The sequence below is a fragment of the Aquila chrysaetos genome, chromosome 2 (assembly GCF_900496995.4).
Source record: "Aquila chrysaetos chrysaetos chromosome 2, bAquChr1.4, whole genome shotgun sequence".
Classification (NCBI taxonomy): domain Eukaryota; kingdom Metazoa; phylum Chordata; class Aves; order Accipitriformes; family Accipitridae; genus Aquila; species Aquila chrysaetos.
The window spans coordinates 60,477,266-60,505,180 of NC_044005.1; the positions used below are offsets into that span (position 1 = coordinate 60,477,266).

The following is a 27,915-nucleotide window of genomic DNA, read 5'->3' on the forward strand; positions in this document are numbered from 1 at the left end:
TACAGAGCTTCAGAGATTATTTAACTACGCCTAGGAATGGCAAAGGCTTATCTCGTGGCAGCAGAATACCTACAATCTGAAAATGTTAATAGCAGAAATGCTTACTTTGTCTCCGGTATCAGTGATTCCAGTGTCCAGAAATGCATAAACCTACCTCAGAAACGCTATCTATACCAGGAAAATACCATGTTTAGAACTGTGTTTAAGCATTTTTAAGTGTACAACATGCTTTTCTAAGCCAGAGATAATCCATAAGTAAGAAAGATGTCTATACAATTTAAGAGAGTGTAGGAAACCCATACCCAAATATCAGTTGAACAACTTGGTCTTCCACAGTTCTGGTAAAGATGTTTAGTACATATAAACTGCCCCTCTCACCCAAAAAAGCTCATACATGTACCTCCTGTCACAGATTGTAACAGTTTATTCAAAATTTAAATTAATTGTCTGAAAATTTCCCTAATCCTTTCTCTGGAAGGGTGCCAGAGCAAAACTTACTGATCCAAAGACACAACTTTCCATTAGGACCATACATTGTTACCAGCCTTTATTCAAAACCCTTGACAACAGAGCATGCCTCCAATTTTTATTCACACCTGCACAGGGGCTTGAGAAGACCACTACATTTTCTTTATACCAGAGATCTACAGCAGAACTTCACTGACACATCCTGTGGAAGCTATTTTTTTCTGACATATGCAAACACCCAGGAAAGTCAGTATCAGTCAGTAACCTCAGAACAAGAATTTATTGCAACTAAATAGCCAGCGTCCATCCAAAGTCACCGTTACATCTTTTACCATATGTACATAGCCGTGGACGGAAAAGAGCAGACTCATCATAAGCATGAAGACCTATCTTGCATTTGTATGAGTACACAAATTCCACAACATGTACTGGTACACAGTTCAAGGTCTCCTCTATGACAGCTCAATTATTTTATACTGTGGTAGAAGCAGGTTCTGTTGATGAGAAGACAAGCACCCAAGTTTTGGTAGTGGCCCCTTCCATGCACTTATCAAGAACACTCTCGTGTTGTCACGGTTTAACCAAGTCATGGGTTGTGCTTCCAGTCCCTAGCTGTTCCTAATACTAAGACTGTCAATAACGCTTATAGAGTAATAATATTAATAATAATGAAAATGTATATAAATAGGAGACAATACCTCTTCTTCTGTCTCAGTTGCAATGATCTGAATCTTCAGTTATTAGAGAAAAGGAAAAACCTTGTTTTTACTTGAACAGAAGCACTAGCCCAAATCATTCTGGAAAAACAAGCTCTAAGTATCTCCTTGGCAGTGGGGGGAACAGGACACCAAAGATTGCATACTATTTTAAGTATAAAAAAGGTATAAAATTTTATTTGACAAGTTATCAAGTAAGCATTTCATTAATCCATTAAAACACTTTTTTACAAGTCAGTGTAGTTGAATTATAGCTACTCTACATGAAAGTTAATTCTGAGGTGAACAAACTGACTAGTGAATAGGCAGTTTAGAATGTGTATCTATATCTATGCTATATCTATTTTATTTTTAAAAGGTATTTTGTGAAATTAAAAGTTTACTAGCTGTCAGACAACTTCAAAAACTTCGAACGCAGTAAACTTCAGAACTATTGTTCCCACATGATATCATCTTTTTTCAGTGCTGACTGAAGTTTCTGCACATTTTTTAGCAGCTGAAGAGAGCTGCTTCTTTTCTGCCCAGGACAAGGTTTAGACATACTTTCCCTTACAGTGACTGCAATCTCCTTTGCTTCCTTTTGGTCACCACACTTTAGTTTGACATGAGCTGCCCCTTGGTTCAATTTCTGAGTTTTTCTCTTTAATTTCTGCACCTAGGAAGAAAAATTACTAATTAGAATGTTACATACTTGGAAAACTAAAGCTGTAGAGCTTACCGGACTTTACCAAACTCCAAACTAAGGGTGTCTAAGGGACATTAAAAAAAAAGTTGAAACCTACTAATCTTGCACACAATTGTCTCGCTGTAACAGAAAGCACTACAGAAAACTGACCTTGCCCACACAGAAACCATTACAGAAAACCATCCTCAGCCACTCTCAATAAGTTGTTGAACCCCACCACTCCCTAAGGTAAAAATGTTTGCTTGAGAGACAGAATATCATCTGTTACCAATTTATATTTACAATGGTCTTTTTCCATTTCAGATTGTACTACCCTAAGCAAAAAAAACCCCAACAAACCTATAAAATGTATACTGTTTGTTATCGGTTACTGTATCTAAGCAGTTTACTTTGAAGCCTCATAATGAAATTGGAAAACAGAATAAATAGGGTTGATTGCTAAAGAATGTTTTTTTAAATGTCAAATAACTCTTGACTTGCAGTTGGCATGAAAAGGTCAGTCCCAAAGATAAAATTAGGCTGGAAGCATTCCATATGCCAATTCAGGCTTGAAGTCCATTTCTAAAAATAACTAACTTTAATTGCATTCTAGAACATGTTATTAACTGTGAAACAGTTAATGATGACTACAGCATTTTTAGTGTGACAGGTTCTAAAAGCAGAAATATGCATCAGAAATATTAAGATTGGTCTGTACAAAATACAAATAGAAATGTCTGTGTGCAAAAGCACCAGAAAAAAACGATACAGGCAAGGGGTTACAGGAGTGGCCTGTATTGATAACCAGGGCATGATGGACAGTAATCAAACAGACAAACACAAAGAATGTGCTACTGACATCATGACCCTAAGACATGTGCTCTGATAAACTGTACCAGAGCACAGATTACTTGCCAGCAGATCTGCACCCTGATAATAGGCAAGGATGACAACAAGGTTGCACCACATTGTATGTGATATTCCTCTTCTCCTCATCCCAAAATGAAGGCAGACTGTAGCCACAAAGATATGCAAAAGGAATAAACAAAGGTGCGGTTGTTGTCCATTGTCTAAGGTTCCTGGAGGATGAAGTCAGCAAGATTCTGAGGCAAGGAATAGCATTGTAATTGTTGGCTCCTCAAGAATGTAAGAGATTTATCCAAAAAACAGTTGACATTGCCAAGAGAGGCAGTAAGGACTCAACAGTCAATGTCCTTAGTCCATATTGCTAACATGCAACTCTGACAATTCTGCTTTGACATAAGCACCTTTGCGCTTGCAATTACGTGGACAAGTTGCTACAAAAGGGTTAAGCTGTTCATCAACAGAAGAGTTTTTTTATACAGGCATGTATGAAGAGCTGTTATCTACAGCTCTAAAACAGATACTGACAGAATGCTTACAGGTTAGGGGTTAAACAAAACTGAAAGGCTTGTCTGGCTATGATTTTAGAGAAGCTGTGGTCAACAGATTATTTGGTTAATTAAATGCTTCAATATTTCAATAATATAAAAGACATTTAATCTAGTCTGTACAGGAATTATAGCTTCTATTTTCTCACTCCCCAGAGGGACAGGACACAAAGGAAAGAAATCTCAACAGTTTGACTTAATGCAGTGAGCAGAAGTGACAGACTGAGCAACCCAGCTCTGTATTGCAGAACTGCCATAGGGCAGGAAGTTTTCCCACTAGCATAGATACCTAGCTGCCAGCTGTAAGCACTTTTTCTTGATCAAAAGAAGTAATTGGAGGTACAACAACATGGAGCTGGCAGCCTAATTATAATCACCCCTACTGGAGCATCCTGGCTTAAGCATTCCAGTGACATTCTAGTTAATGACAACAGGAGGCAGAGTTGTGGCAGCCTTTCAACTAGTGTTGAAAATTTTCATCTAGCTAGAGAGTTTACATTTTATTCTTACAGTAGCCTGATGCTTTTTCAGCTTGGATATTTGTTCTTCTTTAATCTCCATTTGTTTTACAAGGCAAGCCAGCTTGCGTTCTAGGTCTTCACGAACTTTGGAGTCTTGAGCCTCCTGTATCTGCTTCAGAAGTTCTTGATAGTCACTATTAAAGACAAGAATGGCACACTAAGTATTTGTGATATAGTCTCTGGGATTTCTTCCAATACTTTCAGTCTATTGCAGGAGTTGCTAGCCATTTTGTCCAGAGTACAGCAATTTAGCATTATTTACCCTCTCACACAACACACATCAATCTGGAATATATTCACACTAGAAAAGAAAAAGTTTTTCCAGTGGGTCTGATTTTCTCATTCCATATTTGTAGCTGATGTGCATCTTATTCCTCCCTCTTGCCACAGTCATAACAATTACATGTGCAATAGTGTGCAAAATAAGAATTTGGAAAGTGAACAGCAGCTATGCAGTATTGTATTTTCACCTCCTGCCCAATTTAGTGCAGACTTTGAAAGCTCAGCGTAATACAGAGAAGTATTGTTTAAAGTAGTACATTTAAGTTATAGTTTTTGACAGGTTATTCAAATTAAAATGTTCTACTCAAAAAGATTTGCAGCAAGGTGGGCTGGTTATTTAAATTAACCAGCTTAATTAAAAGAAATTGTGTATATCTGCTTTATACCTAGATATCTGAACTAGTCAAAAACAGAGACCCTCTCTTAGATAAATACTCTCTTTACAATGGTTACGCCTTCTTTTCTGACTTCTCAGTAACCGCTACTCCTTGACAGTTTAATTGAAGCAAGTGGTTGTTGCTATTAAAAAAAAAAACTTGTCCTTGAATTGTCAGGAGTAAGCCAAACATTGCTTTTCGAAGGAGAGGTTGGTTGCCATTTTAAATTTTGCCACATCAAGGATTTCAAATCAGTGTCAACATCCTAACTGGTTTAACCAACACATCCTCCTCTGTTCAAACCACAGCTCATCATGTCGACATGTCTACTATGACCAGCTACACAGCTTTGGCCCACAATCCTACAAGCTTGCATTAATGGGAAGATGCCTAAGAACACAACAAGTTGTAATCCACATTTACTTGCATGGCTAGAAAGATACATACACTCCCATCTAACGTGTTAGCTTCTTCCACACCCTGTCTGTTTTCTGCCAGGAGACTGTCCGTCTTTCACAACCCCCTTACAGGACTTGCAAGTTCTCCTGCTATCAACAAGGAAAGGGTATGAATGCCAGACTGTCTCAGCACAAAGACCCATCAGGTATGCATGTATGGAGGGAACACAGAAAGAGTGAGTACAAAGGAATAGGCTAGATGTTGTGACGGGACGATTCGTGCCACAGTTGTACTAACCTATTCTACCACCCAGACTGACTTGCATGCTGCAGGCCTACTCAACATCAACACCACCTTTGCAGCCTTCTCCAGAACATTTTTGGTCTACTCTGTAGATCTCAGAGTATGTTTGAAATTTCTAAAAACCACAGGCCTGAAAGATTTTTCATTTGCTACAGCTTGGTTAAGTAGTACAACTTGGTTACAGTAGCAGCTTGGTTAAGAAGAGGATGTGGAAGCAGAAAAACCCAGCTGAAGAGTATGTTGCTTGCTTACAAGATCAGTTAAACACCAGGATAGAAAGAATTTTTTGAATGACAAAAATCCTACCAGTCAGGCCTGCTCAGGCCATTCTGTCAACAAGTAGTCCTACACTTAAAACAGGCTAGGTTCGACTATAGCACACCTGTAGCTTCACAGGGCTACCACTGAAGTCACTTTTACTCATAACACCAAGGATGAGTACTCACAAGCTCATTTGGCCCAGCTCATCTTGTATGGCCAACAGAAGGTCCAAAAGATTTCTGGTGGCAGTAGGTGATGTGGAACAAGAGGATACAGATTTTGAAAATGCATTGTGTCGTGAAATCCCAGATGTAGCTCCTCCTTGGCTTTGTGGTGAGATACGTGGATTGCGATGCTTCATAATATGCAACACACTTTGTACGTTTGCACTAACAGAATGGCTGGAACTGACAGACTTAATAAAGCAGAATTATTAAGTGGTTTACAGAAGTGATTAACAATTACAGTAAAGAGATTTATTCAAACTGGAGATGCCAATTTAGTGAGAACATTTGGTTTCACTCACCTTCCCAGCCACAAAAGGTAGTTCACCAGCCTTTACATGTAACTGTGAAAGGTGCATTTTCTTCATTGTAGGATTTCTCTGCCGTAAGATAGACAGAAAAAGTAAGACAAGAAATTTCAATCTATTGACCCAATAGCACAATCTTAAACTTTTTTTTTTTTTTTAGTAAGTAAAATTCAAATGAACAAGCAGTGAAATGCATCATCTCAGTTTCCTTCTGGTTTGAAAAAAATAATTTCCCTCCTGTATGTGGAAGGACTTTTCCAACAGCTGAGACAAGTAAATTTTATTCTAGATGCGTTTAGCAGACAGTTTGACAAATAGGTTGACATTAAAAAATTGAACATTGCTTACTTAAGTTTGCAAAACCGCAGTTGCAAAATTTTGACTGACCTGTAACATGTGTTGCAAAATGAATTCTCTTGATTTCAGCAATCCCCCCCAAAACACACCATCTTAACATGCTTAGTTAAAATTGCTTTGGAAACAAATTTTGACAGATAAACTGAAAGGCAGCTAAGATAGGACATGGGGGATGGCAGTAAGACTGTAACAGAGGTTATTGTCATGCTAGTAAGGGAAAGTTTTCCAGTGAAGTGCTACCAGACCTAGCCCAGTTTTAATTACCAAAGGGAAAAAAAAAGAGGTATTCAGCACTGTTCTTCACTTTGGAAATGAAGTAAAGTACAGCAGACAAATCAAGTGCCTCTTACATCACCGTTTTTCACAAATTCCTATCTCTGTGCGAGTCAGATGCTATCAACAACAGTATGCTAATAAAAACTTTCATGTTACCTTCTTAGTTTTTTTCTTCTTCCCATTTTCTTTTTTAGGTTCATTTTGAGATGTTACTGAAGACATCAAAATTCTGTTTATCTCAAATCCTGTCTGAAGCTGTAGGAATAAGCAAAAAAGAAAACAACCATTTAATGTAATATTAGAAGTATGAAATCACATGGTCTAATTAATTCCCTCTTTCATGCATGGATAAGAACCAATTAAGGGCACTATTAACTGTGCTGCTTGGAAGGCATAAGCTACAGTTAAAAACTGAACAGATTACTAGGATGGCAGGGTATCAGGCAGATCTTGTAGCTCTGTCTTAGAAGTCCTCATTTTCATATTCAGTTGCAGCAGCTGTATTTTTCCACTGTGACAACCAGCAACTGAGATGACCCAATCCTGCTGCATGCTGGGGATGTGATCATAAAATCCAAAGAATATGAACATTTGGATTTTACAATCTGGGGGCAGAGAGAACTGAGCCCATCTGTGTAACATTGAGGTAAAACCTGCTGGACAATCCTTGGATTGCTCCGTAGTTCAATATAAAGGCCCATGATAAACAGGATTATAGACATTCCCAATCAAACATCGGACAAGGACTTTGTTTTGGCATGTATAACTGTTCCGGCTAAACAATGCTGAAGGTCCATCACAAAAGTGAGATTATTCTGGCTTTTCTGTCATCAAAAGGAAGTAAACCACCCCACACCCTGCGTTTCCCAGCCCAGATCCAACTGACCTAAATCGATCCTGCAGTGAACTAAGATGGTACTAATACTAGTTCAGGACTCAGTTTACTACATCTAAGTCCTTTCTTGAGCAAATGTTTATAATACTGCTAAGGTCAGACTATCTGCTCTGGGAAAATCATTCTTACTATGTTTCTCAGAAGATAAGGCTTTCAGATACTAGGCTTTCTGCTCTGCAGCAGCAAGCAGTTTAAGCAAGAAACCCCAAAACCTGCAAGTTTTGAACTGCGTCATTCTGCTGGATTCTGGAGGCGGTCAGATACCTGGGCTACAATCTGCATGTTATTTCAAGCTTCCTGGACTGATGAAAGCCTATCATCCTTGGATGAAGTATAAAAACTGACAGCAGTGATGAATTAATTTATGCTGTCATCTTCATTTATGGCTAGGTTCTTTCAATATTATTCTTCAGCTCTGCATCCCCCCACCCTGCCCCAAGGGAATGCCACCACAACTGCTCTCTTTCAAAATGGCTGCTACTTCTCCGTGAAGTGAGGTTTGGAAAACCTGAAGCTACTTTGCCCTTTTAACAAAAGGTTTCTTTGATTTTGCTCTCTTTGGCAAATATTCCTCTCTCAGATGGATGGTGGCCCAACAAACTGACTATGGCTTCACAGAATAATGAATTATTCAAGCTCTCACTTATTGAACAATGTAACAGTATCACTGATTAAAGACTTTTCCAAGTATAGTCCAGTATATTAGATTTCAGCAGATCTTAACAAAAAGAGGAAAACAAACAGAATAACCAACCTTCTTTGGGTATAAGGTTTCTTATATGACTGTTTTCTAGTTACCGTAAGTTAAGGTTATCTGATTTAGTTGCAGATTCTCCAGAAATTAATTCTCTACCCAGACCACTTATAGCAGCTTTGAGGGTGATGAACTGTACCATTAACACAAACCCAAGTAGAATCTTCCCTGATTGAGATATGCAACATACCTGGCAAGCTTTCTACTATGTAGTTTATAACTGGTCTAGGTAGTATTCCAGGAGTTCTTCCTGGGTAATAAACATGTGGAGTTTAAATCTAATTAAAAAAGGGTATTTTGGACAGAGAGATCAGCTTTCTTCAGTAATAAAAAATAAGATAAAATAAAACTTTTTCAGTCTACCTGAGCAGTTTTGTCTTGTATTAGCTTACGCTGATGCTCTTCTTTATGAAGCTTTTCTTCTAAGTGTTTGATCTTGTCCTGAATTTGAAGGCAACAATGATTAGTTACCCTTCAGTTTGACATGGTGAATCAGAAGTCTAAAGTAGCTTGCAAGTGTAATCTGGGATAAAACAGGACTGTAGGAATTTTTAAAGCCCAGACTGAAAAAAAGACTCATGCAAATGAAGCCAAGGTGGCATTCAGTCAGGTATGCTTTATGATCTTAGCTTTAACAGAGGAAACTTTTGCAAAACTTAGTAGTGTTAACAGTATGCCATACAAATTATATCGAACGAATTACTTTCAGACTGTCATTCCATGCATGCTTACTTCTGCAATTCTCTGAGCAGCAGTAAGTTTAAGACACTCTTTTTCTAGCATTTCAAGCTTTTCAAGTTTTGCATGCAGTTCTAAGCGGTTCTGATCTTCCTCCTTCTGAAACTGGGCCTGGAAAAAAGTAAGCGAGAATGGAGTTGGCAGCTGACTGAAATTGTTTCAGGCAGCAAAAAACCAAACACACTACAGTAAAGGTGTTTAACTAGTTTAAATTTCATATTTTTTAAATTGCAAAGTGATGAAAAATACCAAGCAGACAAATAAGACTTAAGTTTCCAGCAGCCTTTTTGTCTACCAAATGTGCAAGTATTAGCATGGGTTTGCTCATTAAGAGTTCCACCTAGGGAGTCTTTTCATACAATTCATTGAACTGTTGTCATCAGTCAGTCAGACAGTAAATTGCTTCCGTTGCTACCACCCTGAGAAGAGCTGAGGAAGAATGATGGCCATAATAAAGTTCTGATCTTACACATTTCTATACTTTTTAACTATATCACTACTTTGTTAGTATGCTAAAAGGCTTCACCTGTTGCTCTAAACCCATTTTCTTTTCCAGTTCTGCGCTGGAAACCATTTTCCTCATGTAATCTAGCTGTTTCTCCAGCAGGGAGCAGCGAGATTGTGCTGCATTTAACTGCAGGCTTGCATCTACAGAGAGAAACAAAAGACATTCAGTACAGCAATGGGAGCTACACATTTAGCCAGTCTGTCATCTCTTTGAGGAATTCTCATTGAGAATTGAAACATGCAAGAAAATTTTGTTAGACTGAACAAGTCATGTGGTTAAAATATATTTTGTATGTAAGACATGAGAATCAAGATGTTTTTCCAGAGCTAGTCCCTAATATGAATTCCAAAGGTGTGAGCACTGCAGTTACTTTGATTTATATCAGCAGATATCTAAACAGAATCTGGTTTCTTCCCTTCTCCTTACTTTTCTCAAGTTAGCAGTGTTAATACATGTAAGCAGCTGCTTGCTTATTGTAGGAGTTAAACATACCACCTGAAATCTGCTTATTCTTTAAAATAGCTTTATGAGTTATGCAATACTTGGTTAGTATAAGTAAAAACAAGATCTCAACTTGATTCACAATTATCAGGCTCCTGCCCCTCCCCAATTCTGAAGCAAAAAAGAAAGGGGGGGCGCATTAATTAGCAGTTTGTCAAAATAAACAAACACTCCCTAGATTATGCAGTCTTGGAGTTGCTGTGGCTACACCTTATCACTCAAGAGAAATACCTTTCCTCTGTTGCATCAGTTCTTGATGTGCTATGTCCTTTTTGTAGGATTCATGCTCTAAGGCCTTGTTAAACTGAGCAGCTGCTGTGGAGAGGCTGCACAGATTATCTTCAGCCTGTGACTTCTCCAACTCTAGACAGCGGATCTTTTCTTGAAGAGTTTTCAGGGCTGCCACCACAGCTAGCAAACAATGCAACAGTTACACCTTGAGTAACAGTTCCTATTATTATTATTATTATTATTATTATTATTATTATTATTATATTTACAAAACACTTCAAACAGCAATATACTACCTAAATTTTCTTCCTAGGATCACCCCTAAAATTAATTATACTCCCCAGCAGTATATATCTGGGAGAAAATGGACATGTTTACTGCATAACTGAGGTATAAAGCATAGGTCGTATGAGCAAAACTATTTTCACTCCAAATGGTAGCAAGCACAAAGAAATCATGGCAAACTGAGTATAAGAAACCCTGGGACTTCTGTTTACACAGAAGCAGGGAATCCAAGTATCCAAGTTAGGTCACAAGTTTTGGTGTAATGCAACTAGTGTGGACAGATTGAAAAAAAAAAACAAACCAGGCTCGGGACACGGGGGAAATCAGATACAAAGGGACATTTTAGGAGAGGATGCATTTTAAAAACTTTATTGTTTCAAAAGGTAATGATTCAATGTCTAGTTTCTTGTATTTGATGATTCTTTAAACCACAGAAACAAGTCTGCAGCATTTTGCTTTTAGCCTCAGATCAGTATGTGTCAAAATTATGCCAAAAATAAAAGTTGCAATTTCAGCTACAAGGAAAAGTTTACTAACTCTTAAAAAAGTATACACACTGTGGAAGTTTAAGACATGTTCTGTAACAAGTCAAGCTTCTTTTCTGACATTTTATAAGCCTTAATAGTTTCCCTATAATAAATTCTCTCAGTAAAGGAATACCCAGCAAATATTGCCAGCTCCATAACAACTCTCATCAGCTTATCATAGCCCCATTAGAATAAAATGGGGGGGGGGGGCCCAAAGAAGGAAAAAGCAGATACCAGAGACCAGAAAGATGAAGTGGGACCACTTCTTCTATCTTTCTATTGGCATGCCAAACATTCCCTTACTTAAACACTTCGCTGCATAACATTAAGCTGAACATTTTAATCCAAAAAGCCCAAACTCTGTATGACTAAAGGTTACTCAGAAGTCACAGATTCTTCATGAACAATGATCACCTGCACAAACATAGGCTATGTCTGTGCAATATTGCAAAGTTGTCCATGACAGTAAATCCAAATACGGTATCCTTGTGATTCACTGAGCTCTCCAGATATGCTAAGCCACCGAGCATTTGCCCTGTGAGCTCCAGAGAATCATCACCCATTAAGGCACATGATAACCATAGCAGACCCGTATTTCACACAGACTAACTTTCATGCTGCTAACTTTCCTGAGAGTCTGTGTTATTCAGAAGTTCTCCCAAGCGATCATACCACACAAAAAACCTTAGAAGTGGTTTTAAACTGGAGGGAGTCAAATAGCACTACGCAAAGCCAATTTCAAGTCAGTGTACCACACTAATGATCTTTTTTTGCTGTATTTAAAATCATTAATTGCTTCTGCTGAGTTTGAAGCATTCTCCTTTGCTTTGAGAGGAAGTCTGACGATTTTAAGTTAAACAATTTTCAAAGCCAAAGTTTATAAGGATGTTAGAAGACTTGCAGCAGTTTCCATTCCAGACATATGACTTCAGGGAGACTACTCCCTTAGGACACACATACATCCTGTCTCAATGTCAGTCTGATAATCGCAGCAGGTCATTGAACTGAGTAAAACAGAATGGGGAGTCTGCTTAAGAGATTTCACATGGAACAATTAAAAAGACCACTTTAAGGACATATTTTGGCTTTACCTTGGTTATTGGGGATAGAAGGCCTGTCACCACCAACAGCTGCCAACTTCTTTGATTCTATATAAGCAAAGGCTGCAGGAAGCATCCTTATCTGGGGGCTGAAGAAAGCTTCCTGTGAAACTGTTCTTTGATTCAGAATCCACAGCCTGTAAAAAGAGAGCTATTTAATGCCATTAGCTCTTTAATGGACTATGTAACAGTTTTCAAAGTATGTCACTGGGCTATCCATGGCTCTGTTTATATCAAACCAAATCATGTGCACCAAAATAATAATTAACCCCCCCCACCCCCCCCAGATGAATCCTGTATTTTAATGCTGTTCCAAAACAATGTCTTTCATAACACTAAATATAGCTCTCGACCACCCAAAATTTTCTAAGATTTTTCTTGGTGCTTTCTAATAACTTATGCTGATTTTTGTCCTTTTAAAAGTCAAGGGTCAACAACATTTTCTACTATTTTACAGACTTCAGTGTGCCTCTCAGTGCTCCCTGCGGAGCAAGCATTCTAAGTCTTACAGCCTGTTTTCATTTGCAGCCTCCTTAGTGCTCTAAAGCCTATCTTTTTACATATGGCTTTATTACATAATAAAGACATAGTTCTCCACATTTAGTGTTGAGATAACAGAAGGATATTTAACATGCAATACCCCCAGCACTCTCTGCGTTATTAAGCATATGTATTAAGTTCTGTTTCTCACTCCCTTTCTGCCCCACCCTTTAAACATTCTTTATCAGAAGCACATTTGAAGACAGTTTACACCCTGTCAAATAGTGATTTTCCTTGATACTCAAGACATGGACAGTGAAACTTGCAGAAAGTGCTTTAGTCTAATACAACCTCTAGGAGGTTAAAGCAAATTTTAAATCACACCACAGCTACCTATCAAAGTAGCAAGCTTTTCACTTGATACAGTGGAAGAAATGAAGAGTATATACAGCTTCAGCTGATAGAAAAACAGCTTATTTGAAGGTTCAGTGACATAACAATTATGGTATCACCCGAGTTTAAAATATAGGGCATGCAACTGGCACAGGCTTCCCACTTGGGCAAGGCTATTTACAGATGCTAGGCTCCCAAGAAAGTCACCCAAAGGTGGTATCTAGTAACAGGAGGAAGAAACCCAAACCAAGACTGGAACCTGCTGATGAAGCACACCCCAGAAAAAGCCGTTCACAGTGAGTGGGTGGGAAAGAAAGTTTTCAATAACGGAAAAAGTTTCCAGGAACAGCTCTTCCAGCACTGTTTCAGAGGCCATATAAAATAGAAAAATCATCATCCATCCACGCCGCCTCTTCAAGATATGCACTAAACCAAAGGTACACAGAAATACTTCCTTCCTCCTCCAAGTTGTCATCACGGAGACATCGACATGAACATCTCTTTGCCAGGGCTTGCTTGACTTGGGGCCTCCCAGACACTGCTGCTTTTGTGTGCGAACACCCCCGGGGCAGCTCCCACAGTTCAGGACGGCCCCCCCAGCACCAGCACGGCCCCCCAGACCCACAAGATGGGGGCTGCCCAGGCTACCCCCCGCACCACAGGCCTTTTCCGCATAGTACCTGTGGGGCCCCACCGCCATCCTGCCCGAGCCCAGGCCGCAAGCTCCTGGTGCTGTGCCGGCTGCTGCGGGCAGCCAGGCACGCCGCCATCTCTGGTGAGAGGTCCCACCTGGTGACCCTGCCACAGTTATGGCCGCACAAGCCGTTTATGGGCCTTCACAGCTCCCTCCTGGAGGACCGGGAAACACTGTGCAGGGATACCCAACCGACTAACGGCCGGCTAGGCCAGACAGCCGTATCGGCCATTTCTGACAGCGCAAGGGGCAGTGGCAGTGGCAGTGAAGGGCACAAAGCAGGGAGCAGCAGGAGTCTCAAAATATGGATGAGAGAGTCCTGCGGCCATAGGCAGGGTCAGGGCTGAGACAGGAGAGGAGATGGGCCTGGCATGGCACAGTGCACCAGCACAGTGTTCCACAAAACAAGAAATAAGCAAGACTTACCAATTTTCCCATCACTTCTCAACCTCTACATGTCGGTGATAAAAAAGACTAACAAGGTCCATAAAAATACACGTATGTACAACAAGCTTCCTACCACTGCTGTGAACAGGGGAAGGCAATTTTGGAAACTCCAGAGGAAGAAGGTGGTTTTTGCTCATGCCATCTAACCTTTCGTCAGTCAGCATAAGCAGAGACTTGCTTTTCTGACGTCCTCTGGTGCAACATGGCTCCCTCACACGCCTGCAGCTGCTACGCATCAATTAGTTTCCTTATTACTGTCACATAAACAAGTTCTGCCGTTTCCACGGAGATGTGGCTGTGGACAGTTGTAAGGAGGGCGGTGATCTGAAGCAAATAATGAATAAGAGAGGGAGGGAATAAAGCACCAGAGAACTTGTGCAAACCCACAATTTTGCCAGCACAGCGGAGGGTAATGTGCACCCTGCGGCTGGAGGGGGTTGCTCCCCAAGCTACTCCTAAGAGCACAGGCTCAGCAAGGGGTGTGAGGGAATACAATACCGCAGGACCGAGACACCTGTGTTTGCAGAACCCCTGCTGTGGACATGGTTACGGGTGCCTTGCTTTGCCACAACTTCCTCAGACACAGAAGCTGTGTGAAGTAGGCTGAGGGAACGGTTGCTAAAGCGCTTAGAGGCTCTGCCAGCATAATTTCTCCAGTAGAGGTGCTCTGTCCTTTAATATCTTAGCAGGTAAATACAGTTTGTAATAACCACACTGCACAGGTGTAATCTCTACAACCCTGCAGGCCTCAGGCAAGGACATTGGCCAGGAAAAGGACCAAGTCACTCTAGACCAGCAAGACATCACCAAACGTCCTGACCACTTTCAGCCCACTAGGACAAGAAATCTATCAGGAAATAATTAAGTAGCTTGACGTATGTTTGGACATCAACTGTCCTACCATCAACCTTTTCCCCCACAAGTGTTTTAAGTTTCTATAAAACCATCCCAGGTTTTCTTTTGAAAACGGGTTACACACCCCACAACCATTGCAAGCTTAACCTACCGCTCTTTAACTCCATGCTACCCTGGATGCTGGTACACAGCCCTAGAGTGGTGCTTTAAAGCAGATATTGCATCCCGAATGGCAATGTTTGTACTAATGTAACTCTACCAGGCTTAGGGGGATTTAGCACTTGAACAACACTCGTTAAAGAAGCCAAAACACCGTTGTTTAGACAAGTCCTTGGTTGAGGAAATTACTGCACTCCTTCGAGTTTGGGTAACAGCCAAGGGAGAAGTATGCATATTATATTAAATGGAGGCTGAGAAAATACCCTGGTTATAGGCAGAGGGGAGGGGAGGAAGAAGGAAGAAATGCCCCACTCCCACCCCAGCAGCCTGCACCGCTGCGGGGAGCGGGGTGAAGCACTTGCGTTGTGCAGGTCACATCTGAAGTCACCACCGGCCCCTTGGGTTTTTTAACCAGAACTGACCCAGCCTGCGTTGGTGCACACAGTGGTGATGGTCAGATGCCCCATGTTATTTTACACAGAAAAACATAAAGCAGCCGGTTTATACATACCGTACATCAAGCATGGGGCAATTTAGTGCTGCCTGCCGTTAACTGTCAGCCTGCCCTAGCCACCTATGCTGTCTCCAAGCCTCAGCCAGGAGGACATGGTTGCAACCTTGTGCACGGTGCAGGGTGGCAGGCATAGCAAATTAGCTCTGTGACAGCACTGCACTAAGGCAATTACACTGCCTACCTCCTACCTTGCTGCAGCCTGTGTGCTCACCCCTTGGGTATGAGGATGAGCAGAGCTGGTCCCTTCAGCAGGAGCATTTCTCCCTGTTGGCTCACCGTCACCTGCGGGCTGGGAGCGAGCTGGCACAAAGGCTGTTGGGGAGCAATCCCATCCTCAGGTCCGTACCTGTATATGTGACATTCATGCCTCAGAGGAGAGCAAGCAAGCTGGAGTTCGGTACCTTAAGACAAACTGAGAATATCCCATTTCATCACGGTCATGTAAGTACTAATGTGATTTACCTTTACACTATTTATTTCTGCTGAATATGGCCTGCACTGAGTGCTAGAGTACTGGATCAGGCTGCTGTAAAAATCAATTGAAATTTTAATTACTGCTGCCTAGCCCAAGTAAGCATGCCAATAATAGGGAGTTACTGAACACACTGAAATCCTAAATGTTACAGAAAGACCATTTATGACTTCCTCACCCTCCTCCATCCTGTTCCTCCCCCCCATTGCTAGCCACAGCATTAAAAAAGTTTCAGAAAAATTGCTTCCAATGTTAAAAGTCCAAAAATGTTTTGCCACATACACAATTATGTCCCATACTGTAAAGCAGCATGTGGAAAAGCTTTTTCCACATGTGAACTATAGCAGATTCAGGGAATAATGCTGGCTTAACAGTTTCCCAAAAGATATAAACTAAGGGAATAATGTGATAATGTAAGCAATGCTTCCACTAAGTTCTCCAACATTTGCTATCTTACAGAGATCCTGGTTCATTCAAATCGCTGTGAGGGCAACCTTTTAGAACCAAAGAAAGAGGTGCTGTCAGAACACCTTCAAAGAAGAAAAAGAAAAAACAGATCAAAGGATTTTTCGCAAAGAAGTACAAAGATACCTATCTTCTGACCTGACCTACTGGGCATGCACAATTTATAGTGGTTTTTTTCATAACTGAAAACAAAGTCTCAGATGAATCAAGGAATGATTCACTGTTTTTCTGACATATTATAAAAGAAATTTTAAAGAATTGCCTCAACACAGGCTACACCAAGAAACTCCCAGAATGCTGGCTGCCGCCTTGTCTATTTGAGCCAAGTCTTGCTGGCGAAAGGTTATGTGAGAGGCCATTTTCATGACACAATCCAAATTGGTCTATTTTTTTCCCCTTTCACTTTCCTTCAAGAACCAGGGGAAAAGCTTGGTCAGCTGTACTAGCTGTGCTGCAATGCTCTTTCAGCCTTATTCCCGACAGACAAAGAACAGCCCTTCCACTGACAAAAAGAAATAAATAATGTTGTAGGCAAACTGCATTGTTGTTTTGGGAACACCCAGTCTCTAGCATCCTGACACAACCGCTTTAATCAGCCTGAAACATACGACCTTGCTCAGGACATATCTAAGTAACTGGTACTCATGTGCCTTCTTTAATCTAAGTGGGTTAGAAATGAAATGGTGACAGCTGCAAAACTAATAGGAAGTGAAACCTCACTGAATCAATAAGGCATTTCAATATGTTTTTAAGTTCTGTTGAGTCCCACTTTAAATGAGTTTAGAACAAATGACTAAAATTTGGTAGAGCAATTAAGGAACTTGGGAGTTTTTTGAAAAACTGACACAGGCAAATCCATGGGAGTTAGTTTGTTGTACAAACTGTGAGATACAAACTGAGTCTCAGAACTGGATATATAAACGTTAAGTGCCCAGTTTCTTCTTTGATACCACTGTAGCAAAACCTATTAATTCCTGAATTTCAAGTCTTATGCAGAATTTTCATACAATCAGTATGGATGAAAGTATGTGAAGAAAAGGAAAAGAAATTACATTCTGTGTTTTCTCATGACACTGTATGTACTGTGAAGTATGATAAAACCTGGTATTTTAATGAAAAAACCCACTCCTAAGCCTTTTATTTCATTGTGTCAGACCTTCTAAGCATTCATACTGATACTTCTCTAGTTCCTGTTTGCTAGAGATAAAAGAGAGAGAACAAAAAAGAGGAAGAAAGAAAATGGAATGAGTTATACAAGTACTTTGGGAACAAGGCAAAGAAATAACCAGATGGGGAAAAAACAGAGATCTTTTTAACAACAATTTTTTTAGGAAAAGGTTCTAACCTGACAGTGTATCAAGCAAACTTGGGTCATAATGTCACCAGTGTTTTGCTGTTTTCTTCAATGAGCACAGCAGACCCCATTCCTCCTTGAATTCGGCCTTCGTTCGTAATTGCATGATAAAATCATACTCAATACTTTGTGGGGAAATCAAGTTAGTGCAAACTGCTTTAACCTGTATGAGAAGATGATAACTGAACTTAGCATTCAGAGGAGCAAGACTGCAAATTCCTATCTAGTAACAATTGCTATGTTAGCATGAAAGCATCTAGTTTGGAATATAGTGTTATCAAAATAATTACATTTCTAAGTCTTTAATCAGTCCAAAGTAATTAAATATAACCTTTTTGTAATAAACAACAAACACAAAACCAAATACTATAAATGGTCACTAATATACTTCCTTGCTTCCCTCGTAGTTCTGTTCCTCTTATCTTCTTTCACCCACCTGCACGTTATAGCTGGTTTTTCTCCCTCATCTCCTCTCTTTCCATTGTATTTACATCATCCTATAGCTTTGTTCCTTGCTCTTCTCCCTTTGGTATTCTTTTTCTCCCGCTCCCTCTTTTAGCATAAAAAGTTAGGGTTTTTTACAAAGTAAAAAGAGCCATTTTTTCCCACACGAGAATAACTATCAAGTTTTTTCCCTTCATAGTTAGGATCCAGTTCCAACAGATGCTGTTTGCTCAATACAGTGACTGACATTGAAATTGACGGTGCTCTCCTCTGTACTCTACATGAAGAATATAAAAAGTTACTTTTTCTCCCCACTGTTATTTTCTGCTGATGATGCCATCACACTGTCTTCCATACATAGTTTGCTTAGCTTGGTCACTTCTCTCCACCCCCAAAAATCTGCTTTTGCTCCTTAGATTGGGGGCAGCTCTCACTGCTTTCTAGAGAGCAAAGCAGAATACGTCTGTCCTGATAGATTGGAAGGCAGGAGGAAATTACTGGCTCTGGCTATTGACCCTTGATTAAAAAGAGGAAGACTTTGCTGTTGTGGAAAGGGAAGGTTTTCAAGGGCAACTGTCTCCAGTATAGAAGACTGTGTATCTGCACAGGCAGAATAATTAGAGATTAGGAGGGCAAATGCAAAAAGGAAAAGACGTACTAGGGTAGGGTGGGGCAAATATAAGAGTGGGTTGAAATGACAATCATAGTGAAGAAATATAACGAGGTAGGGGATAGTTATTGCAGGTACTGACTCATTCACAGTAAACACTTTTACTGCATGACAATTTTCAGCTTTTATGTCTCAAATATTTAATGGGATCACTGAAAGATGGTTCTGAACGTTGCAACTTGCCCTCTAGGCAGATGAAACACACAGATTGTGTCCCTGACGGTTGCCCTGGAATTTATTTTCAAAGTAAACTTCTGTTTTTACCAATATTTTCTCAGGGAAAGTGTCAGTCTCTTCATCCAACATCCTTTAACCTAGCATGGAGATGGAGTAGGAGGTAGATTTTTAGCCAGATAACTAGAAGAGCGTGACATGGACGAGCAGAGAAACACAAAGAGGGTAATTATTCATAAGATTTGTCTCTTTTTACCTACTACCACCCCTACATTTTTTTTTTCATATATTCCTGTGCTGCTGATAACTAGGCACCTGGCAGCAAACAAGAACTCCATTCTGCATTTGTACATCAGGCAACCTAAGAACAAGAATGAGCCAAGAAAAAAATACTAATGAGGAGAAGATAAGTTTCACTCCTGGCAAGAAATTATTCCCAAAGTCATCTTTTGTCAGTTGTCTTTAAATATGCAGAAAAATTGCAAGCAGATCTGAGTCAGAGCAACTCCTCAATCTTATTTTGGAGACCTATTTTGTTGAACAATAATTTCAAATAATATCACCTGTTTACACGACTAGGAATATTCATAGCAACTCCAACACATCCACATGGTACATCCTGAACAGGCACAATATCCTAAGTATTAATGCCAAATAGTTTGTATATCATATGGTACAATGAATACTCAAAAATGGTCTATCTCTACTTCTCCCCTGAGCTGTCTGGGAAAACTTACAACATTTAAAGCCATGCAACAGAATACTTGTTTCATGTAATCTGTATATTTAAACTTGCATGACTTCAGAGATGCAGAAAAAAATCCGAGTAAGATGCTACAAAATCCTGCACAATGTTGCATATATAAAACTAACTTCAATTGATTATAAATTATTTAAGAGACATTTCTCCCCTGTAAATAGATGCACAGTTTCTGACTGCAAGGTAATTTAGTGGATCTCTAGGGACCTGATTTAAATTCTTGCTATTCTGTGTGACCTTACCAAATCACAGAGGGATGGGACTGATAAGGGACTGATGTTCCAGGATACATGAGCCTTCCAGCCTCAGGGCTGAATCCCAAGTTTGGTAATGATAGGCTTACATTCCCTGCATGTTAAAAAAGTGCAGGTACACGGCCAAAACAAGCAGCATGCTCAGTGAGGAGCTAACAAAAGCTGCGTGTGGGGAAACTATGAACATAGATGTGTGTGAAGTCCCACCCTGGTGCTTGGCATCTTTGTCCTCTTGGGACTCAGAATTTGGAGTCCTCTTCTAGCGGTGAGTGCCAAAATCTGTTCTTTAAAACAATGAATAAAGAGTCCCTGTAGCTTCTCTGGTCTGTGACTTCATTTCATGTGGCTGCTGGCCACAGCATTTTTCTTTGTATTATTACTGGAAAACACCAAGGTCTGTGTTAAAAGACAGCCTGCCAAAGGTGTTTAAAAGGCCTATTGGGCTGTCAGCAGATAAAAAATTCCCAATAAGCAATGTACATTTTCTTTTAAAGTGTAGCTGGAGGAAATAGTGTCCATCTTGTCTATGCTGTTACCCAGTGGTTAGAGCATTGGCCGGGAAGTGGGAGTTCCTGGGGTGCATTCATGCCTCATCCCTGACCATCACGCTAGACTGGGAGGAGGAAGAGCAGGAAGGAAACAGGGAGTCACCACCTTTTCGTTTGAAGTTATGACCCTGTTCAGAGAGGCATGTAAGAGTCTAGGACAAGGAGAAGGCAGCTGAGGCAAAAGACAGAGTAAAACAAAAATGTGTCTCTCTCACCTAGTTTAATCGTCGAAAGAGAGTCCTGGGTTTTATTTATGCATTTTTGTAGCAAATAGTTCCTGGATAAAAAACAGCGCTGGCTTGGGAATAGCTACCAGAAACCAGGAGTAAGTGCCTACAGCTCCCTGTGTCTCCTTGCTTCTAGTTCACACCAGGGCCACACGTTTGCCATCCTTTTCAATAGGGACATAACTTCAACAGGTGAGTCGATGCATGCTTCCCTTCTATTTTGCAGTCCATCTGAGCACCTGGGACACTCTCCTGAGAGTTACAAGATGTTGACGTAAATCCCTTTTAGCTAAAAGCCGATTCTCTCATCACTGGGTTACGGCACTGAAGGTGAGCACTCTGCCAGATGTGGCCAGGCACTGAAGCCAGCTGTGGCTATAACAGAAGAACCTGATTTGTTGGGCTTGGAGAGGTCCCTCTCACCTGGACCTCTCTTGGAGCTGCTCTAGCAGCTTCCTAGACCACAAGTGGGCACAAAGGGGAGAGAGGTGCCAAGATGCCCAGCTTGGGGCAATTCTGGACATTTCTAACTAGAAACAGACTACCAGAGTTCAGATGGCTGCTCAGTGGAGTTTTTCAGATTTGAATTTTTAGTTTACCCATACTCTTTTCCAGGGTCTAGCAAGGGCTACTCTTCCAGGCTACATTTATACAGTTAAATGGAGTATAGTCAGATAGTTGGCAAAATACAGTAGGACTTTAAGTGGCCTGTACAGTAGGACCTTAAGTGGCCTGTAGTTCTGGTATATCATAGCACAGCTCTTCTCAGAGCAACACACCCTTCCGCATAAAACTATTCCATGGTCTTTCTGTGAGAAAGATTTGGTCTCCTAAGAAGAAGCCGGTGGCTAACTTACTCATCCCTGCAGCATTTGTGACCTCTAAAGAGGCAGGGTGGCAGAGTTTGGTGCAAACGTACACATGCAACCCACAGTAGGCCAGAACACATGGTAGATGTACAAACGTGTTCAGAAGTAAAAGAATGCCACATTTTCTCCTACGTCTTATGCTGCAGCTTGCTCGATCATTGAGGCCAGTCTGTTGGGATGACACATGAATCTGGGCTTGACACCAAGCTTGGGCCTGGGCTCAAAGACAGTAGAGGAGCAGCCTCTGGCTTTCTGGTGTCTCTCTGCAAAACGGGAGTCACAGAACTTTGCTTCCTCAGAGGGCTACTGTGGAGAAAAATACATTATGTACCATGGAGTGCCCATTTATTGTGGCAACATGCCAAAACCCAGATCTAAAAGGGGAGGGTGAACTTTTAGAAGAGAGGGATCCCATCCTAGGTATTTACTAGCTGGAATGAAATAAGCTTCAACAAAACCAGGTGTAAATAAAAGCAATTGAAGGAATCTAATTTAAAAAGCAGTTCCTTCTAACAAGTTTTACTGTGTTATTACTAGTTCTCCAGTAATCAACTAAGTGTATTCTGCAGTAAAGTGCTCTTTTGTGACATACAGAAACCGGAAAACAGTTTTAAAAGTAAATATAATATAATGTAGATCTTATATCTTAGAAAGGACATGAATACGACTACTATATATTGTATTTTAAAAAAAAATTCTGCTGTTGGATATCATTTGCACACGGCTATAGAAGTCCTTATCTAGTTAAAAAAAGAGGGAAGTTGATAAATCATCAAGGAAGGAAATACTGAGGTTTAAAACAGCCACAAATTTGTTTTTCTTCAGCTTATCATTTCAAAAACTCAAATGCTGTAATTCTGGATGAGTTGCCAGATTGTTTCCTTCATAATTCTGCCTTTCTCTTATCCATTCTTTAGGGATCAAAACCAAGCATATAAACTTCAGCCAGTGAACACGCAAATCAAACAAACACATTCCCCTAACTTCAGGCTCTGATTAATCCCACTGGTAGCCTTTGACCTTGATTTCCACAATGTCTTGCAGTACATACAGAAGCTTGACCTGGTATCGGAAAACTGCAGAGATTTGGTTTGGAAAAAATAAAGCCACCTTCATCATCTCCATTACCAAAGCACTACATTAAAATCTATAAAACAAAGGGCTGAAATCTGAAGTTTAGGCCTTGGAGCCAGTTTCACAATCTGTTTCCTGTAGCCAGAGTTCATTTGCAGCCAGTGGAAAAAACAACTTCTAAAAGATAAAAGGCAGTGCTGTGACTTTCAATCAATCTTAGCATTTGGTGTGGGAATATAGGCGTACCAGAGTCTAACACCAACACTTCAGTTCTGATTCTCGTTTACTTTATTGATCTCGGATGTATGTAGCCATTGTCAGAGACGCCCAGCAAGCGCAAACTTATCATGGGAAAAATGAGATCTATCCAACTTCCGAAGATCAAAATTTAGATAGAAATAAAGCAAGCATACATGACGTGCGTATTCACAGGAAAACTGGGAGACCATAGTGAGTGACGACAGAACGGGACGGGAAGCTGAAGTGGTAGCTAATGTCAAAAAAAAAAAAAAACAAAAAACAAAACCCCAAAAACATAAAAGGCACTGGCAGAATTATTTTCTTTGAACCATCAGTTATGATGGGTGGAGGCCTTGAGTGCTTAGAGAAATCAAGACTCACATTTATTACAGGTAGTGATGATTTCAGTAGATATATATTGTTCAAGAGGGTGCCAAAGGCCTAGAGGAAGCAGCTGCACGAAGCAGTCCAGACCTGTCCACGCTGCCAAACAATGGCAATCTTGTAGAAAGGATTTTATGGGAAAAGAGAGATTGGTCTTCCTTGAAAGGTACAGGTAATGATAGAATGATACTTATTTTGCAAGCTTTAGAGAAACAGTTCCAGAAAACAAAAGGAACGTCAGATGAAGAAACCAGATTCTTTATAAATAAAAGAGCTGTTGATGGCTGGTGTGGGTAAACCAGCCCAAGCTCTGTTCCTGGACTCAGAGGCAGTTTCTGTGTCTTTCTGTGGTATGTGAGTAGCTTGTTCTGCATTTAACTTCAGTTTTCAGGTTTGGATTTTAGAGTGGGAAATGTGTACATGAGAAACGTAAAATAATTATGCAAGACCCTATAGGCCCAATGTCCTGTTTCTGATTTACTTGTAATCATTCTTTTGCCTTTCAGTATAGTCAAAATTGTACTTTTATGATTGCTTTAATACAACAGCTGCAAATGGGTCTTGTTTCCCTCTCCTCTTCTCTGCCAAGAGGTGAATTGGATCAAGGAACTGACTTGGCTGAAAATTAACTTCATCAGAAAAGCACCTTTTTTCCCTGCAGGAAAAGCAAGGGAAACAGCAATACCAGCCCATTCGGTGGCAGATTACACTTAATCCCAGAATGGTTGAGGTGGGCAGGGACCTCCGCAGGCCATCTGGTCAAGCAGAGCCACCTACAGCGGGTTGCCCAAGACCATGACCAAATGGCTTTTGAGTATCTCCAAGGATGGCGACTCCACACCCTCCCTGGGCAACCTGTGCCAGTGCTTGGTCACCCTCACAGTAAAAAAGTGTTTCCTGAAGTTCAGAGGGAACCTCTTGTGTTTCAGTTTGTGCCCATTGCCTCTGGTCCTGTCACTGAGCACCACTGAGAAGAGCCTGGCTCTGTCCTCTTTGCACCCTCCCTTCAGGTATCTGCATACATTGATAAGATTCCCCCTGAGCCGTCTCTTCTCCACGCTCATCAGCCCCAGCATAATTTGGATTAAAACCCCCTTGGATTAATTCGGATAAAATGACTGCGGAACTGTTGCCCAACGTGAATATTCCAGGGAGGTTTTTTTTCCCCCTTTTGTTTCAAGCGCTGAAGGTGCTGCATTTCGCTTGCATCAACTGTTTTTTCTTTTCTGCTGATGTGTTTACTTAGGCTACATCAAAGGCTTCTGCCGAAGCGCGTATCTGACAAGCCTCTGCAGCTGCTTAAAACACGCGCGTGCTTAATTTTTTGCCAATGCAGATTTCTGAAGCAAATCCACCACCGGAGTGGCTTGATCCCTGGCTGTTGCCAGCCATCTGCTTTTGGCAACCTGTTGCGGCGGAACCCCCAAAAAACCCGACACCGCGGGAAAAACCTGGCCAGACACTGCAGCGAACGCTCTCTCTTACCTACCCTTCCTCGGGAGGGGCGGCGGGGGCCCGCGGGCGCTGCCGGCGGGGCTTCCCCGGGCGCAGACACCCCCGGAGCCCCCCCTGCAGCGCCGGGAGGCGGCGGCTACGCGCGAACCGATCCCGCCTCACGCTGCCTGCCGGGACACGTAGTTCTCCTCCGCCTGCGCAGGGGCCGCCCCTTCGGCCGGACTACACATCCCAAAATCCTCTCCGGGCGCTGCCGTTCCCCGCCGCCATTGGGCGGCCGGTAGCGAGTGCTGAAAGGCGATTGGCTGCCGCGCGCGTCCGTCCTGCGGGGCTCCCCGTGTTGGGCGGGGTTAGTTCCTGCCCATCCTCGCCCCGCGGGTGAGGGGGTTCGTCGGGGGCCTGTAGCGGCCCGGCCCGGCCCTGCCCTGCCCTGCCCGGCCCCGGCGGGGAGGGCTGAGGGGGCCGCACCGCGGCGGAGAGGCAGGGCCGGGGCCGTCCCCCTCCCTCCATGCCTGGGGCGGGGAGGAGGAGCCGCCGGCGCCGCGGGGTGGTGGCTGCCCCGCTCCCCGCCGGGAGAGGAGAAGCCCCAGCGGCGTCGCTCTCTCGGCAGCCCCGGCGTCGGTGGGCGGCGGTTGGCGGGGGCGCCCGCCGGGGCTGAGGGAGCGCCCGCCCGCCCGCCCGTCCTGCCCCCCATGCGGCGCAGGCAGCGGTCTCTCCGCTCGCCGCCGCGTTTGTCGTCTTTGTGGGCGGGTTGGCGGCTGCCGGGAGCCCGCCATGGGGCGGCCGCGTCGGGGCTGCTGAGGCGGCGGTGGGGAAGCAGCCGGCCGGCCCCATGGAGGAGCGGGAAGGCGAGGTGCGCTGGGACGGGCTGTGCAGCCGCGACGCTGCCACCCGCGCCGCCGCCTTGGACACCATCGGGCAAGCCGTTCTCCGCCGTAGCGAGACCGTCGCTCCCGTGGCGGCGGTGCCGCCTACCCGGGCCGCCGACGGGCTCCCGGTTCCCGCCGCCCGCGACGGGCTGAGCGAGGTGCTGGCCCGCCTGCTGATGCTCTCCAAGCGCTGCCCCTTCCCCGACGTGCGGGAGAAGAGCGAGGAGATCCTCGGCGAGGTGCAGGTAAGCACGGCAGACCCCCACCTCCGCCGTGGGACGGGGCCGGGGGAGCTCCGGAGCTCTGCCGGCCCCGTCCCAGGCAGGGAGGGCACCTTCGGCTTCCAGCTGTGCAGCGGGGTGGGCATCTGACCCCGGCCGGTCCGAGTTATTCGTGCAGTGATACATGCGAACTGTTCCCCTCCTCTCGCGAAGAAACGTTTGGAAAAGCGTTATTAAAAGGCAGGGAGAAAAGCGTCAAGTTTTTGAGTGCAGTCTGGCGGAGAGGATTTAGTGATGAATGGCTGGAAAGTAGCTGATCGTTGGGGCATCCCGAAGGAAGCGCTGAAATGACAACTTTAACGCTGTAGTTTTGGTCTGTATGACCAGTGCTGTGATATTACCGGTTGGCTTTAATACAAAAGCAGGAAAGATTTGGGTATAAACATCCAGGGCTGCCAATTAAAAATATAAATCGGTATGGGAAGTTTTTGAGCTTTTAAAAGGTGTATGAGCTTCAGGACTATTAAAGCAGAGCCTGTCAAAATTCCCTTTTGTTGTTTATTGGTAAGTAGTTTCTCCACTGGAATCGGTAAGATCCAAACTATTTTTTTATAGCTTATAGGTGGTCTAGCCAATAGGGGATTACGTTTACTGACCTTTTATGCTAACAAAAATAAATGTTACTTTGTACTCTTCCACTGTTACAGTCTAATTATAGTTACTCTCATCGCACTTCTCTTGCTCACCTATTTTGCGCAGGTCTTGAAATTGTGATGCAGGGCTTGTATCGGTGGGTCCGGCAGCACCACCAAAAATACTGCTTGCTGCAGAGTAGGAAAAGGAAATTCAGGTGTTTCTTTTAATCACAAATGAATACAGCGAGCTGTGGTTGGAGTTAGCTGCCTGATTCCCACTATTGTGCTTTTTCTCCCTGAACAGGTTTAATATAGGGGAATCTAGGGCAAAAGAATAAAAATATATACATAAACATTATATATTATAATATACACAACGCACACATATATATATATATTGTATATAAAACATATATTATAATATATATAAAAATACACATATGTAAGTATTTTAAAGGAACTCGTGTATAGATCCATTTTTGCTCTGTCCTACTTTGAAGTGGTTCAGAGAAATTCTGGGTTTGGATTATTGAAACTGGGAGAGGCTCTGTTTATTTTGTCTAATTTCTCAATAGTGTGCAATGTGATAAATACTGTATAATCTATTTTATACACTTTGGGCTGTATGGGGTATTTTTCTCAAAGCAAATTTTGTCAGTATAAGCTGTAAATACAACATATGGTCTACGTGAAAGGCTTTTCTTTAAAAACCCAAACCAACGAAACAAAAACCCAACCAAACAAACCCAACTTGAATATTAAGTTGAAAACTTAATGTGGCACCTTTGCATCAGCATCTTCCCTGTTAAAGATTCAAATCAGAAGTGAGCCCATTACCAGTGAGAATGATGAGTCACTGGAACAGACTGCTAAGGGAAGACTTGCTTTTATCAGGCCCAAGTTATCTGAGTCTATTCAAAGGCCAAACAGGTGGTGATCTCTCACCTAAGTCTTGGAGGAGGTCAGAATATATGATCTGATGACTCCCTTTTAGGTTTTTATATATGAAGTTACTGGCATGTTCGCCTATTAGTCTTGTTTAGAAACTTTGTTCCTAGCTTTTTTTAAATAGGCCAAAAAGTTCTGGCAGAAAATAAGTCCAATTTGATACAGCAAGCGCAAGTTCAAATCCCATGGTTGTAGCTGGCTTG

General features: G+C 42.1%; 2 protein-coding genes across 15 annotated transcripts in view; one reads left to right on the forward strand and one right to left on the reverse strand.

The window, feature by feature from the left end:
* Window positions 1–521: 521 nt before the first annotated feature.
* Window positions 522–25,240, reverse strand: CEP57L1 (centrosomal protein 57 like 1). 13 transcript variants are annotated; one of them, XM_030004653.2, is made up of 12 exons: window positions 25,074–25,240; window positions 15,861–15,995; window positions 12,099–12,244; window positions 10,196–10,375; window positions 9,482–9,603; window positions 8,950–9,066; window positions 8,581–8,658; window positions 6,725–6,823; window positions 5,930–6,010; window positions 5,589–5,818; window positions 3,771–3,915; window positions 522–1,839 (listed from the first exon to the last, which is right to left on the reverse strand). In XM_030004653.2, the coding sequence occupies exons 2-12, from the start codon at window positions 15,905–15,907 to the stop codon at window positions 1,615–1,617; spliced, it is 1,470 nt and encodes a 489-aa protein (XP_029860513.1). In that variant the 5' UTR covers window positions 15,908–15,995; window positions 25,074–25,240; the 3' UTR covers window positions 522–1,614. The 13 variants fall into 13 exon arrangements, 12 of the variants coding, with proteins under 12 accessions (XP_029860513.1, XP_029860514.1, XP_040976794.1 ...); XM_030004654.2 differs by having other exon boundaries at window positions 25,070–25,240; XM_041120860.1 differs by lacking the exons at window positions 15,861–15,995; window positions 25,074–25,240 and adding exons at window positions 14,269–14,445; window positions 17,483–17,603.
* Window positions 25,241–25,472: 232 nt separating this feature from the next.
* Window positions 25,473–27,915, forward strand: part of SESN1 (sestrin 1) — an 84,407-nt gene continuing 81,964 nt past the window's right edge. Inside the window, exon 1 of one of the 2 annotated variants that reach the window (XM_030033689.2) lies at window positions 25,473–26,153. In XM_030033689.2, coding sequence (XP_029889549.1) covers window positions 25,872–26,153 — 282 coding nt within the window. In that variant the 5' untranslated portion in view covers window positions 25,473–25,871. The remainder of the gene's footprint in view (window positions 26,154–27,915) is intronic. The other variant, XM_030033699.2, reaches the window with a different exon arrangement.